Below are 14,444 nucleotides of genomic sequence, written 5' to 3'. Positions count from 1 at the left end.
TGCCCAGTGCCCCATGCTCCGTGCTTTCCAGGGAACTGGCTATGGTCATATTTTGAACTCCTTCCTCAGTAAGGTAGTCTTAGGAGTCGTGGCCTTAGGATATTTCTGAATTAGATAACTATAGTGTCCTTACAAAAGAGACTTCATGCTGGGGGGTGGGGACACATGTCATTAATCCCATCACTTGGGAGGCAGAGGCAGGAGTATCTCTGAATTCAAGGGCAGCCTGATCTACAGAGCAAGTTCCAGAACAGCCAGGACTACACAGAGAAACCCTGTCTCAACTCCTTCCCCCTACTCCCTCCCACAAAAAAATATCCTTAGAGATCTCCACTGTCTGTTCCCACAAGTGAGGATGCAGTAAGCTTCACCAGACAGCGAATCTGCCAGTAGATGCCTCGATGGTGACCTTCTAGCTTGCAGAGCCGCAAGGCACACATGTGTATTGTTTGTACATGGCCTAGTCTGGAGCACTTTTGTTATTGCAGCTCTAGTGGGCCAAGAGAGGACCCACAGCTTACCCTTCTGATTCCCATCGAAAGCAGCTCCAGGTCAGGGGCTTCACAACCATTCCATACGTAAGAGTGAGCGTCACAGAATGTTCTTGCAGGGAGAACAAAATTACATTTTCCAAGGGTGGAGATTTGAGGCATCTGGCTCACCCATAACCTTGGTGCAGGGACCTCAATTCCATGCCTGTCCACCCCAGGGCTGTTACCTAACCAGACCTTAGCCGGGTACTGTAGCTGGGCCTTTACTTTAAACCCTTGGGAAACAGACAGAAAACTAGAGGGAAGGCCATAGATTCTTAGGCACTGAGCACCCTCCTAAAGCCCTTGGGAGCACTATCTTTAAAACTGGCAGAGTTGTCCAGTGGGTGGCTTAGTCTAATTCAGAGCCCTTTAAACTTCCCACTCCTTTTCACTGAGAAATATTTCTGCAACCTTGGAAAAAGCTCGAAACTGAACAAGAATAAAGTGTACAAAGCAAACACTTACTGGTAATAAATCATAAATTTATTTTAAAGTAATTATTTAGTATAAATATAACTTTATCCTTTATTAAAGATTAAAGGAAATTTGATATGCTTATTTATTTTTACATGAAGAATTAAATCTTGGCTGAGTATTTGATATTGAAGAATAAGAAGCATTTTTGACAGTTTTTCCCCCGAATTGATTGTTTGGTTATAATTGTCACAGAAAGCACACCAGTTCACATAAATAAGCAGTACAAAGTAGAAAAAATTTTGTGTGTACAGTAAAAACACTTCATTTCTTAAGTTAGTCTGAGATCTGAGCCAAGTGTCCTAGGTGTTGGGGGGGGGTCATTCCCGTGGTGGCCCTGGGCATTTGACCAGCACCAGTTTTGGAGACCAAGGATGTCTTGGATTTATTATATTTGATTTTGAAATAATATTTGCTTTTGTGTTCTTACCATTTGCTAAATTAAGTAACTCAGCTCCCACTTTTTTCAGCCCACAGTTTTTAAGAAGACGTGGTCTAACCTGGGCCAAGTTTATGTAAAACCATCTTTCTGCCATACTAACCCTGTTCTCTGCTGTACTGGAGGAAGGAAGGTGTCCTAATGTGGGCTTTGAAGTAGGACAGTCTTAAGTTTGGCTCATCAATCAGCCACGTGTAGTTGGCAGGGGACTAGGTCGCCCTCAGCAGGCAGTGGGGACAGCAGACAGTGGGGCAACCCAGGGTGGGCACTGGCCACCCTTGGTCGCGAGGCGTCGCACCCGGTCTTTTCCCAGAGCAGAGGCTTGGGCGCGCTCCCAGGCGCATTCCAGGCTCCGCAGCCCCTCCTCTCTCGCCTCCGCCACAAGGCTGGCGCCTCCCCGCGTCGTCCGGACAGTCTCATGCAGGCGGCTGAGGACGCTAGTGGCCTTGGGAGCTGCAAGGGACCCGCACACCGTGGGGACTCAGGGCCAGCCAGGCAACAACGACCTGCCTTCCCCACCAGCCAGGCTGTGCAGGGCAGGATGGGACCGGGCTCTCAGCGCACGCTCGTCCTTCTCTTGTTGCTCCTCGCCAGCCCTGGAGCGCGGGCTTTCCAGGTCAGTGTCCCCGCAGCCCGTCTTGGGGTCCCACTTCTCCGAGAAGGTCGTGCCGAGGCCGGGGCATGCCACGTTCCACTCTTGAGCTGGAGTTGGGACTTGGAGCGGAATCTCGGGCTAGGGTTTAGTTGATGGAGAAAGGAGCGGGGTCCCCCATCTGTCATCGCAGGCGCCCTGGGCTGCTGCAGCCCAGCGGGAGAAGGTGGCTCCGCGTGAGAATCGCCAGTCGGGGAAAGTTTCCCGGGGACTTCTGAGACATTGATCTTTTGTGGGTCTCGGTGAGAACACCTGGCCGACCAATTCTGTTAGAGAATGTCCGCGCTCTCCAAACCCAACATTCACGTTCCTAACTGAAATATTCTTGCTGCCACCACACCCTAACCATTCTTAGAAATTCTTAGCAGTGGTCTGAAGGATCCTCAGGTGGTCCTATTCTGAGTACCTGAAGCCTCAGAGTTGAAATTACATTTTCTTACACATCCATACGGACAGCAGAGTCTTGTCTTTTCTTTTCCTTTTTTTTTTTTAATATTTAGTATAAATATAATTTTATCCTTTATTAAAGATTAAAGGAAATTTGATATGCTTATTTATTTTTACATGAAGAATTAAATCTTGGCTGAATATTTGATATTGAAGAATAAGAAGCATTTTTGACAATTCCCACTGGATTTATTTGCTTGGCCAGATTATTATTATTAACCACTGGAAACTGATTTTTAAAATTGAGAATGTAAATAAAAATGCATTTTGCCGGACGGTGGTGGTGCACGCCTTTAATCCCAGCACTTGGGAGGCAGAGGCAGGTGGATTTCTGAGTTCGAGAGTTCGAGGCTAGCCTGGTCTACAGAGTGAGTTCCAGGACAACCAGGGCTATTCAGAGAAACCCTGTCTCGAAAAACCAATATATATGTATGTATGTATGTATGTATGTATGTATGTGTGTGTATATATATATATATATACATATATATATATATATATATATATATATATATATATATATATATACTAGAGACTTTGTATTGTCAGATTCAGGGTCAACTTCCATCAAACCCGTTTCAGCAGACAGAGAGAGGCTCTTTACCTCTATGAGAGTCCTGATGGAGAAGCCCACCAGCTTCTCCATCCATGCCACATGCAACAGCTGCATAAACAGCTGCAGGATGTGCGGCGGGGGAGGGGGGACACACGACAAGGGACTGGGTACCTACTGAGTGTCAAGATCCCTGCTGGTCCTCTAGGCCTTCTATAAGACCACCCAGTCAGGGAGAAGTAGTACAAATTCCCTCTCTGGCTGGACTCTGACCTGATCTCTGTCCATGCTCCATGTCCTGGGGCTAAATTGCTGTTCACTGGCAAGCTTGCCCTGGGCTACTGAGAAGTCCCCTGGGATGCAGCAAGGCTTTCCAAGCTGGGAGAATTTGATTTAGATCAGACCGGCTCCTGTTGGCAGAAGATAATGAGTGGGTGTCACAGGAAGTTGCTCAACAACCAAATGGCAAAGACCCAGCCTGGGGCTACAGTGAGCCCACCCACCAGAACAATGGGATCTCCCCAGTTTTGAAGAGTACTAAACCAAACCAAATCTTCATCCCATGCCCAATGCCAGACACATAGAAGATACACCTCCACTGAACTTCTCCATCCCAGGCTGCAAAGGGGCAGGGCACGAGAGGAGAAGTTCCAGAGACCCATGGTCTCATGATATTGGGTGGGCATCCCACGGGGTTAGGTGGGAAAGAGGGAGATCAGGGCAACTGGTGAATCTGGCACAGAGGCAGCACTGAGCTTGCCCCAGCTTGAACATGTTCCTGCGACACTAAGATCCAACCCCTGCTGTGCCCTGTCCAGGCTTTCTCAGCCCCTTGCCACCCAGTACAGCCTTCTTTATCTGCAAAACAATTGTAGGTGAAACCAGAGGGGGCTGAAGGACCAGCTATCCATGTTCATTTCAAAGTTCTAGTTAAACTGACCTTCAGCGAATGGTTGGGGCTTCCCCATCCTTCCAGTTCCAGGCAAGCAGAGGAACAAACCACAGGGAAACCTCAGGGTTACCTTCTTCCTTCTCATCCTTCAGAGCTCTACTCTGAGAATCACATCTTCTCAGAAGCTTGCTGGCCCTCTGCTCTACAGAGATGTCCTCTCTGCCTCTATTTTTGCTATGGCTCTCTGAAGGGCAGATCAACATTGGCCTGTGTCAGGCAGTCTCTAGGCAGATCTTGACATAACCCAAGGGGCTTCTAGAAATTCTGATGTCAGTCTTACCTCCAAAGGCTGTGGTTTGGTTAGTCCAGGTTACACCTCAGGTAGGGCTAATGTTCCTAGAAAAAATGTCTGAGACTGAGAGCAATCACCACTCTCAGTGTTGCAATGGGGAGTGAGTTACAAACCAAGAAAAGTTTGGGGTCAGGGAAATTCTCAGTGGACTCAGTATGGGACTCATGAGGACGTGAAGTAACATGATGTACCTGGAATCTACCTGACAGGATAGACCCCAGGGCTCTCCGGTCCAGCGATGAGACCTACTGGTAAGCAGTAAGGTTGGAAATTACCCACAGGATCACCTCTTTTCATGGAGGAGATGGGTTAGGATGGGCAAGGGATTTCACCAGCAGAAGCCAAGTAGAGCCCTGTCTGAGGTTCCTCTATGTCTATAAATGTTCCTACTTTGCTGTCTTTTGTGACACCTAAGAATGACATTATAGGTGTGCATCTGTGTGAGTGTATGAGTCCACGCATGCATGTGTCTGTGAATTCACAATTTCCTTGTGTACGAGGAAGGTGAGTGTGCATGTATCCATGTGTCACGGCATGTGAAGGAATGTGTGTTAGTGTGTGTGTGTGCGCTATCATGTGTATATGAATGCATGATTCTTTGTGTGTGTGTGTGCCCGTGCGCATGGCAAACTCTTTGAGTACTACAGTGTAAGTATGAATGCGCTAGTGAGTATATGTCTAGTACACATATCAGAGCACATAACTTCATGTGTACATGCGGGTGAACGCGTAGGATACGTAATGGTGGCGCTCTGGTTGACATCGATTGCTGTGACAAAACAGGAGCAAAAGCAGCTTGGTGTCTTCGTACTGACAAATACTATCCAGTGTAGGGATGAACACACATTATCAGTTCACCTATAGAATAACATCCATAGTGTCATGTCTAGAGTTTGGCTATCATGAACAGTGCATCATGGGTCAGAGAAGGAAGCTGGCCAGTAGAGAGATGCATTTGACGCACAAAGCTGATGCTCTGAGTTTGTTAGAACACACATAAAAAGCTGGATGAGCTACACCACACACACACATGCACACACACACATGCACACACACACATGCACACACACACATATGCACACACACACATGCACACACACACATGCACATACATACATACACACACACATTTTTAAAAAAGCTTTGCATAGATTTTTGCATAATATAAATTTCTTTTCTCCGGTATGAATATGTAGGAGAGGGATTGCTGAATCAAATGGAAAATGAATGCCCAACATTGCAAGGAATTTTCAAACTCTACTTTATAGCTGCTATGTCCCACTGGCTACCTAGGAGAGACTCAGATGTTCTGCTTCTTTGGTAGTAGTGACATTACGGGGGTTTTCACCCCAAATCATTGTAATAGGTGCCTAGTGTGATCTCTGCAAGATTTGTGTTTGTTTCCCCAATGACTGGCAAATGGTGTGGGGTGTTTCCCTGGGTGCTGGTTACCACGTGACTAGTTGACTCAAGCACCCATTCAAGCCTCCTGTTGCTTTTGTTTGTGAGATGGAAGTCACATGTTCAATTTGTGGACTCTCCTCAGCCTCCCCAGTAGCCTGGATATAGTCATGAGCTGCCATGCCCACCTTGCCCAATGGATTTGTCTTTATTCTTGTCCAGTTTGGAGCTTTTTTTTTTAACAGATTCTAAATACAAGTGAATGAAAAATAAGTTTGTAGCTTCTTTGAACTGCTTTTTTCTTTCAAAGATGATGGTCTCATGTAGTCCAGGCTGGCTTCCAGCTAAGACTGGACTTGAAGTTCTAACCCTGACTGTCTCCACATCTCATGTGCTGAGGTCAGATGAGCACAGCTACACCCCACTAGGTGTCTTCTGTAGAGCAAAGTTTAATAAAGTCCTAGGCATTGGCTAGAATTTTAGTAATTAAATTTGAGAACCTTTGGCCTAATCCCAAAGCCAAAACATTTTTCTTCTGTTTTCCTCTAAAATGTTCATAGCTTTGCACTTTTCACTATGATCCATTTTGCACTTCCTTTAATAGTATGGGATTTATGTGGAAGATCGGTTTTGCATATGGATATTCAAATAGTCCAATAGTATTTATGGAAATGTCACTAAATTATCATTGAGTTGCCTTAGCAAAGCCAAGTCTCTTATGAACATGGGATTTTTTTCTGCATCAATAGTATACTATCTTGTTTCAAAAATGTCTTTATTCACTTTGTGTGTGTGTGTGCATGTGCACACGCATGTACTTGCACACTTATTCATATGCTACCTGATATTTACTGACGGGGAAAGTGAGGAAAGTGAGGCCTTCATCTTTATTATTACTTTTCAAAATTGTTTTGCCTCTTTTAGGTTCTATGCTTTTTCATTAGAAGTTTTAGAGTGAGGGCTGATAGATGTTCAGCAGATAGAGGCACTGGCTGCCCAGCCCGACAGTGTGACCTTGATTCCTGGTATCCAGACAGGAGAAGAAGAGAACTGACTCCTAATCACTGGCCTCTGAGCTCAGCCACACAGGAGTGGCATGTGTATGAAAATGCACATGTGCACAAACACACACAGAGCATATATATGTATATACATATATATATGCACAAATATAACAAAATTTTTTAAATTTTCAGAATGAGCACTTCTTTATATATAAAAACCTTACTGCAATTTTGATTGGTATTGTATTATATTTATAGATCAATTTTGGGACAGTGAGCCTTCAAATCTGTGACTAGTACGCCTTCCCATTTGCTTGATATTACTTGATATTTTTTTCCATCAGTGTTTTATTTTTTTTTAAACAGAAACTTGTTTTTGTTCACATCATATCTAATTATTTTAATTTGGGGTCATTTAAAATGCTTTTAATTGGGTTAGAGACATGGCTTAGTGAGTAGTGTGTGATTACAGAAAGTCAGATCCCTAAATCCACATAAATACTGGGCAGGCGTGGTGGCCTTCTGGTGGCCTCCATGCATGAGAGGCAGTTTGACATTTAAACACAGAACTTCCACTGCTAGTTCACAGGAGACCAGATATCTTAGTCAGGGTCCAGAAAGCATTGTGCTTTCCAGCATCTTAAAATACTCAGGAGGCCACTCCATATGTCTAAAACACTCTGCCTCCACAGGTGGGCATTTTCTTCCATGGGTTGCCACAGGACCAGGAGGTCTGCTATAGCTAACTTCCTGTCTTGTCTAACTTTCCGAGTTCGCTTGTATGTTACCTGGCAGCTGAGTCTGTTATGGGCGTTACCATGACTACTTCCTTTTGCTCTTTCCAATTAGCCATTCAGCCAGGACATTTCTTTAGAGGCCTGTGTATTCTGGCCCTCTACTTTGGCTTGCTGGGCTTGTGGTCCTTCCTGCTGACCTAGGGACTTGAAAACAGGGCCTCTCTGCTCTCATGAACTTTTTGAGGTCTTGCTCATGTTCCTCCTTGGTTCACCAAGTCAAAACATCTATGATATCACTTCCTGCCTGACATCTTGCTTGGACCTGTCTGTTGGCCACTTGCCCCATTGAGCATGTCATTGCCAACACATACACTTTAAAATTACGAGATGAGGTTTTGTGGCCCATGCTAGCCTTGAACTTGTAGCCATCCTGTCTCAAACTTCTTCATGCTGGGATTATGATCTGTAAGTGTAAAGGGACAACTTGTGCAGTCCCAGGGCTCTGGGAACAAAGGCAGACATTGAGCGAGTAGAATTTCATATATTTTCATATTCTTTTCCAGAAACTACCATGCTCTCAGTAACTTCCTAGGACTTAAAATAAGGACAAGAAACCTAAATAAATAAGATATAAGATCTCATTATCTAACCTTAGGAAAGCCTGGACTTTATTATGTGGACCAGGCAAGCTTCTAACTAGAACCAATCACCCTCCCCCCCTCCTTTCCCTCCCGAGTGCTAGGATTATAGGTATGCTCAACTGGACATATTTTTATTAAGGAAAAATAGTATCCCTAATTTGACAGCACTTAAAGCCACCAGATTCAGAAAATGGGCTGCACATACCACAGGAGTCACCATTTGTAAGAATATATTCATCCAGAGGGAGCTACTGGGCAGGAGACTTGAGAAGACTGTCTTGAGCAAAGGGTGAGCAAGGCAGGCAGGCAGGCAGGGATGGATGGATGGAGGGAGGGGACAGGGGACAGGCTGGCAGGGATGGATGGAGGGAGGGAACAGCCAGTCAGGGATGGATGGAGGGAGGGGACAGGCAGGCAGGGATGGAGGGAGGGAGGGGACAGGCAGGCAGGGATGGATGGAGGGAGGGGATAGGCTGGCAGGGCTGGATGGAGGGAGGGGACAGGCTGGCAGGGAGGGATGGAGGGAGGGGACAGGAAGGCAGGGATAGGTGGAGGGAGGGGACAGGCAGGCAGGCAAGCAGAGATGGGTGGATGGATGGGGGAATGGAGAGAGAAAGGGAAGGAGAAAAGGAGGAAAAGGATTGGTTGTAGAGAAGTACAGTCATTTAGAATGTAGTGTAAAAGCATAATAATGTGTTGGTGTCGCCTGACTGGGCCAGTATTACCCTGGACCATCTGTCCCTGACTTCCTGAAAAGAATGCAAATGCTAACCACAGCCTGGCTTGTCACCAGCACAGGCACTGTTCCAAAATCATCAGGGCCCAGGTGGTATAGACCCATGTCCTGTCCTGCTCAGCTTTTCTCTTGGCTGGGTAATTTGGGTATGTTTCTGTCCCTGTGACTCAGTTTCCATCTCTGAATACCTATGACAACAGATGTTCCTATCTCGTGGTGCATGGTAAGGAGAAAATGCAGAGAAGAGAAGACATGTGGCATGTGTTCAGCACGTGTCACAGAGAGGATGGGCTAGCATGGCTCACAGCTTGCTGAGCGGTGAGAGAGGAACAGGAGAAGCCACTGTTACTGCTTCCATGACTGTTTAAGAAAACAAAAAGGTTTCAGTATGAATATAAATTCACCAACAGCCAGCAAGGAACAAATGAAAGCTACAGGGTGTGTGTGTGGCTCAGTGGTAGACACTTGCTTCTAGTGTGTGGATTTCATCCCTGCTAACTGCTAACACACACACACACACAGAGAGAGAGAGAGAGAGAGAGAGAGAGAGAGAGAGAGAGAGAGAGAACCTCAAAATGCCTTGTGGCTCAGACCCTCGAAGGGAGACTCCAGCTGCAAGCTTTTGACGATTAATTTTGTGTCAACTTAGCTAAGTCATGCCTTTCCTATATGTCGCAGGGAGAATGTTATTTAGATGTGGTTAACATCACATCAGTGACTTTAATTAAAGAATTATTCCTCTTAAAATGGAGTTTTTCTCTTATGCAAACAACAGAGGAAGTTCTTCCAGGCTGCCTTTGAACTTGAGGTACAACAGCAACATAGATCTTGCCCCACAATTACATGAGCCAATGAGCCCCCTGTCTCCCCATCTCTCTCTTCCTTTTTCCCTTCCTCCCTCATGAGTGTGTGATAGGAATGCAGGTATCACACACACACACACACACACACACACACACACACACACGATATGTACCAAGGCTGGAGACTTGCCTCGGTGTTAAGAGCATTTGCTGCTCTTGCAAAGGACCTGGGTTCAGCGCCTAGTACCTACATAGCGGCTCACAAACACCTGTAGTGCACATAGTGGCGTACAAACATCTGTAACTCCAGTTCCAAGGGATGCAACTTCCTCTGGCCTCCACAGGCACTGCATACTTTTTGGTGTGCAACATACATACCGGCCAAACACCTACACACATCAAATTTAAAAATAAATCAATCTTAACAATAAAAATATTATTTATATATATACATAAAATATGCATGTTGTACCTTACATATTAAACACATCCTAGTATATTAACTACGTTTAATCCCTGTTTATTTCCTGTTGCTTGTGCTTCTTTGGAGAACCCTGACTAATGCTGGGGCTGTGGGCAGCTCTTGGGGTGACTTCTCGAACTTTCTCTGCACTTGCGAATGTGTGCTCAGTGGAGGAGTTACAGCCCTAGACTTGATCTAAAAGTAAAGCTCTAGAGAAAATGCACACATTTCCCCATGACTCAATGGTGAGGGCCTCGAGCCTTGGCTTAGCAAGCCCTCGTTGGCAAAGGCACTCTGTCCTCTCTGAGACCTAAAGGCATCAAAACATCTGTGTTTCCATTAGGAATATGCTGACGCGGCACATAGCTGTGGCTGAGGAGGAAGCAGGGTGAGAGGCAGTCCCTTCCAGTCGGAGGGGTCATCTGTGGCCGCCTGAGAGCTCAAGGCTCTATCAGCAAGGTAACTGTTGAGGTTGTTGCCACACTAAGACACTGTGAAGATGTTACCCTTAGCTGCGTACATCAAAGCCTCAAGGACTGTCCAGCCCTCACCCGACACATCTTGCCTGTGGAAGTCTTGACAGTAGGCTCTAGGTCTTGACTTCATTTATAATTCAGCAAGGAGGCCTGGATGGGATGGGAAGGGCTAAGCCTACTAAGTTCTGGGACGGAGGACAGGTAATGTTGGAGTCACACACCATTCTTAGCTGTGGGACCCTCAATCAGAGAGTGGGATCTGTGTATAAAGTGTACTAGCAGATTCATCTCTCCTAGTTGGTTCTCAAAGAAAGGTGAGCATGGCAAGCCCTGAGGGGCTTTGAGCAAATACTGAGAGACAACGATGAAAGGTTGAGCAAGGACTTCCCTGAGGAGAATGGGGGAGGTGGAATATTTATGGTGGAGTGCGCATGCGCATGCGCGCACTTGCTCCTGAAAGCACTTGCTCCTGACGTCAGGTCAGTGAACCTGGAGGTGGGCGGGGCCTCGCTTCGGTGATCCTCCTGTCCATTCCCACAACCCCAGGTTGCAGATGCACTCACCCATGCCTGGCTTTTCACCTGAGTGCTAGGCAGCCATTCTTACCCACTGAGCCATCTCTCTAGGCCACAGATAAGAGTATTCTCATCACTCTCTAGAACCTCTGGCTTCTCTGCCCAGTACTCAGCAGTGACGTCATGTTCTGAACCATCCATGCCTGATAAGAGCTGACGGTGTCACCCCATTCTTCAACAAAGGCTTCATATCTGTCACTTCTGATGTCTGATTTGAATTAGGTGACATTTTGTCTCTTTCAAGAGTGGTATAACAAGAACGATAAACCCTAAGCCAGGCATGGTGGCTCATGCCATTAATCCCAGCATTTAAGAGGCAGAGGCAGGTGGATCTCTGTGGGTTTGAGGCTAGCCTGGACTACAGAGTGAGTTCCACCACAGCCAGGGCTACACAGAGAAACCCTGTCTCTAAAAAAAGAAAAAAGAAAAGAAAACAAAGATAAACTCAGGTCATTTTATTTCCTCAGAAATGGAAATTTTCCCTATCTTGGTTTTACCTTAAATGTTATTAAAATAGAGGCAATTTTTCTACATCCTCTTGCCAATGGCATAACCCAATTGTGTGGTCAGAGATTTTTGCTTTGTTTTGGTTTTCATTTTTTTGTTTCTGTGGTGATGGAACTAATGACTTGAGCATGCTGGTTAAGAGCTATACCACCACCCTGTCCTTTCAGCCCCAAAGCCAGTGACAGGTACTTTAACCAAGGGGAATCTTAAAAACCAAATCAAAAAGCGAAGCACTGAGGGTCCTGTGAGAACCTGTGAGATCGAGGGCCCAGACAGAGTGGGTTCCCTTGTCCTTCCTGGGCTGTGGGAGCCTCCTGCAGTCCTGACTGGGGTTGAGCTATACCCAGTCACAGTCTTGCCAAATGTTCTCTTCAGAATGGGAGTCTGTTGTAGAAGGTTGTGGGGAGCCTAGGGTCACCTTGTACAGATGGAGTCTGGGATCTTCTGATGAGAAGGACCAGCCCCTTCTCATTGCCTCAGACTTTCGTTGCCACACTGGCTCGCCTCTTGCCTTGGCAGCTCCTTGGGCAACCTCAGCAAAGGCTATGTTTGTGAAGTAGGAATGGTGTGTTCCCACGCCTCAGGTGCTCATGCTCTGAGCACGCAGTGGTATTGGGTAGGAGAGCACAGTGGAGAGAACAGATGGGGAAAGAAGCCCCCTCCCAGGCTAAAAAAGGACACAGAGGAAGGGAAATGAAGTTGAGAACAGAATTAGACACATGCTGTGTCCACTGATGTGAAAGTAACAGTACATCCAATGGAAGGAGGGACAGACAGAGAGCCGTGTGGCGATCTAGCCTATTCAGATGGTAGTAAAGATGTGTGTGTGTGTTGGTCTGACTCGAAAAGTTACACGGAGCAGGACGTTAATGTTGGTGTCTCTTTGTTTGGATTACTTTTGTGTTTTGAATTGTTTTTTCAAGATGGATGCTTTCCCTGATCAAGTAAGATGATACTGTTTCAATTTGAAAATGGGGACTGTTTGGCATGACCTACTGGTCCCCCAAACTCAGGCCTCTTGTGCACTTGTCCTGGCTGAACAGAGGTTCCAGTCTCATCACCCCATTGTCAGGTGGGCTTAATTCTGGACTAGGGCAGCAGATTGTGAGCCTGGCTCCCACAAGCTCTGTGTCCAATACTTCTGGATCAGAGAGCTGCCCAGTTAGTGGCAGTTGCTGTAAGGAGCCTCAGACATCCTGTGGAAGGCATCCATTAGCTAGCTCCTCTCTCTCATCCAGCAGAATAGCACTGGAGATCTTCCTTGCACTACCTGAGGCAGGTCAGGCAGGTCAGGTCAGAGAGAGCCTTTAGACCATCCTCATCAAGTTATCACAAACCTTCTTAGTGGGCTCCCTTCCCCCTCCGCCCTGTCAATACAGCCTGAGGTTGCTAGGTCTCACCCCAGTGACAGTTGAAGGGATAAAGCCTCTAGTGTCAGTTGTCCTTAGAGTCAGCACTGAGGTTAGAGAAAACTGGCTGCCCCAGTGGTCACATACAGGCTCTTTCCCCGCCTCACTCTCCTCTTGTCTTACTTCCTGGGGTCCTGGGGCTCCACTCCAGATGCCTATATGTTTGCCTTTCCAGCAAAGCCTTTGGAATTGAGAACTCTTGACTTCAACACTAATCCCTGTGTACAAGCTGACATCTGTGTGATGAGGGTTACCTCCCCACTTCCTGTTTTCATTGTCCATTGACCAACTTTTCAAGAGTTAAAAAGGCCACTCCAGGAGTGTTAATTCCTAGTATAAATTCCCGAAAAAGACCCCACCATATAGGGTTATGTAGGGGTAGATGAGGATCTCCTTGGGGAAGGTTGGAAGGCACAGATGTGCAGACTCTACCACTCCCAGGTTACAAGATCTGGTTCAAATCACTTGTCTTTCAGCCTCTGTGTGACATGCTGACCAACATAATCCTAATCCTAATCACAAATAGAGGCTGCCTTCTCCACACATGGCCACCAGCCAGAGAAGCAGCAGCGTCTGAGGAAGAGAAACATGTCTCTGTAAGCGGAAGCACATCCCAAATGGAAATGACACAAGCCGCAAAGACATCCGTTTCCTTTTTAGCAGAGGAAGATAGGTGTGGGAGTTTAGGTCTGGAAGAGTTACTGGCCACGCAGTGCTAGGCAGGTAAGAACAGGCCACCGCCTGGGTGCCCGAGACTTTGTGTGGAAAGGATGGCCAACCATGGGGGAGGAAGTAGAAAAACAAACTTCTCTTTCCAGAAGTTGCCTCTGGGGCTATGCCTCATCAAGCCCTGGTTATGGTGGAAGCCAAAGAGCCCCTGTGGGTTCACGAATTCCTGGGGCAACTGGGAACTGATTTTGTCAAAAGCATCCATTGAATCTAGCCCATGAGTCATGTGTTTGGTGAAAACTCCAAGGTGCCGCGGCCTGGCAGCCTCTCCGGGAGAGTGGCCCGTTGTGGCCACAGCAGCTCCACTGAAAGGTTGGACAAGGCCCAGGCTGCGGAGGCCACATACCTCAGCTGCCCAGCTGCCTCACGGGCTTCACATATCTTTTAATTATAAAACCTGTACTTGGGACTTGAGGACCTAGGAAGACATAAACATTAACCTCCGGCCTCCTCATATGTCCACTTGCACACATGTGCCCACATACATGAACACTACAATGCACACAACTGATGCTCAGTGAAAAATAAAACCAAACTAAACCATGATCCGCATCCCTAAGGATGCGTGCATTATCAGTGTTGATGTAGTGCCTTTCCCCCCTAGCACGGAGTACAAGCCAG

General features: G+C 46.6%; 1 protein-coding gene across 1 annotated transcript in view; it reads left to right on the top strand.

Moving 5' to 3' along the window:
- The first annotated feature begins 1,987 nt into the window (after positions 1-1,987).
- Fbln7 (fibulin 7) overlaps positions 1,988-14,444 on the top strand; it is a 33,356-nt gene continuing 20,899 nt past the window's right edge. The window contains exon 1 of the mRNA XM_028756846.1: positions 1,988-2,062. Coding sequence (XP_028612679.1) covers positions 1,988-2,062 — 75 coding nt within the window. The remainder of the gene's footprint in view (positions 2,063-14,444) is intronic.

Source organism: Grammomys surdaster, unplaced genomic scaffold (assembly GCF_004785775.1).
Source record: "Grammomys surdaster isolate TR1022 unplaced genomic scaffold, NIH_TR_1.0 129, whole genome shotgun sequence".
In the NCBI taxonomy this organism is placed as follows: domain Eukaryota; kingdom Metazoa; phylum Chordata; class Mammalia; order Rodentia; family Muridae; genus Grammomys; species Grammomys surdaster.
This window is presented reverse-complemented; position numbering and strand designations above follow the sequence as displayed.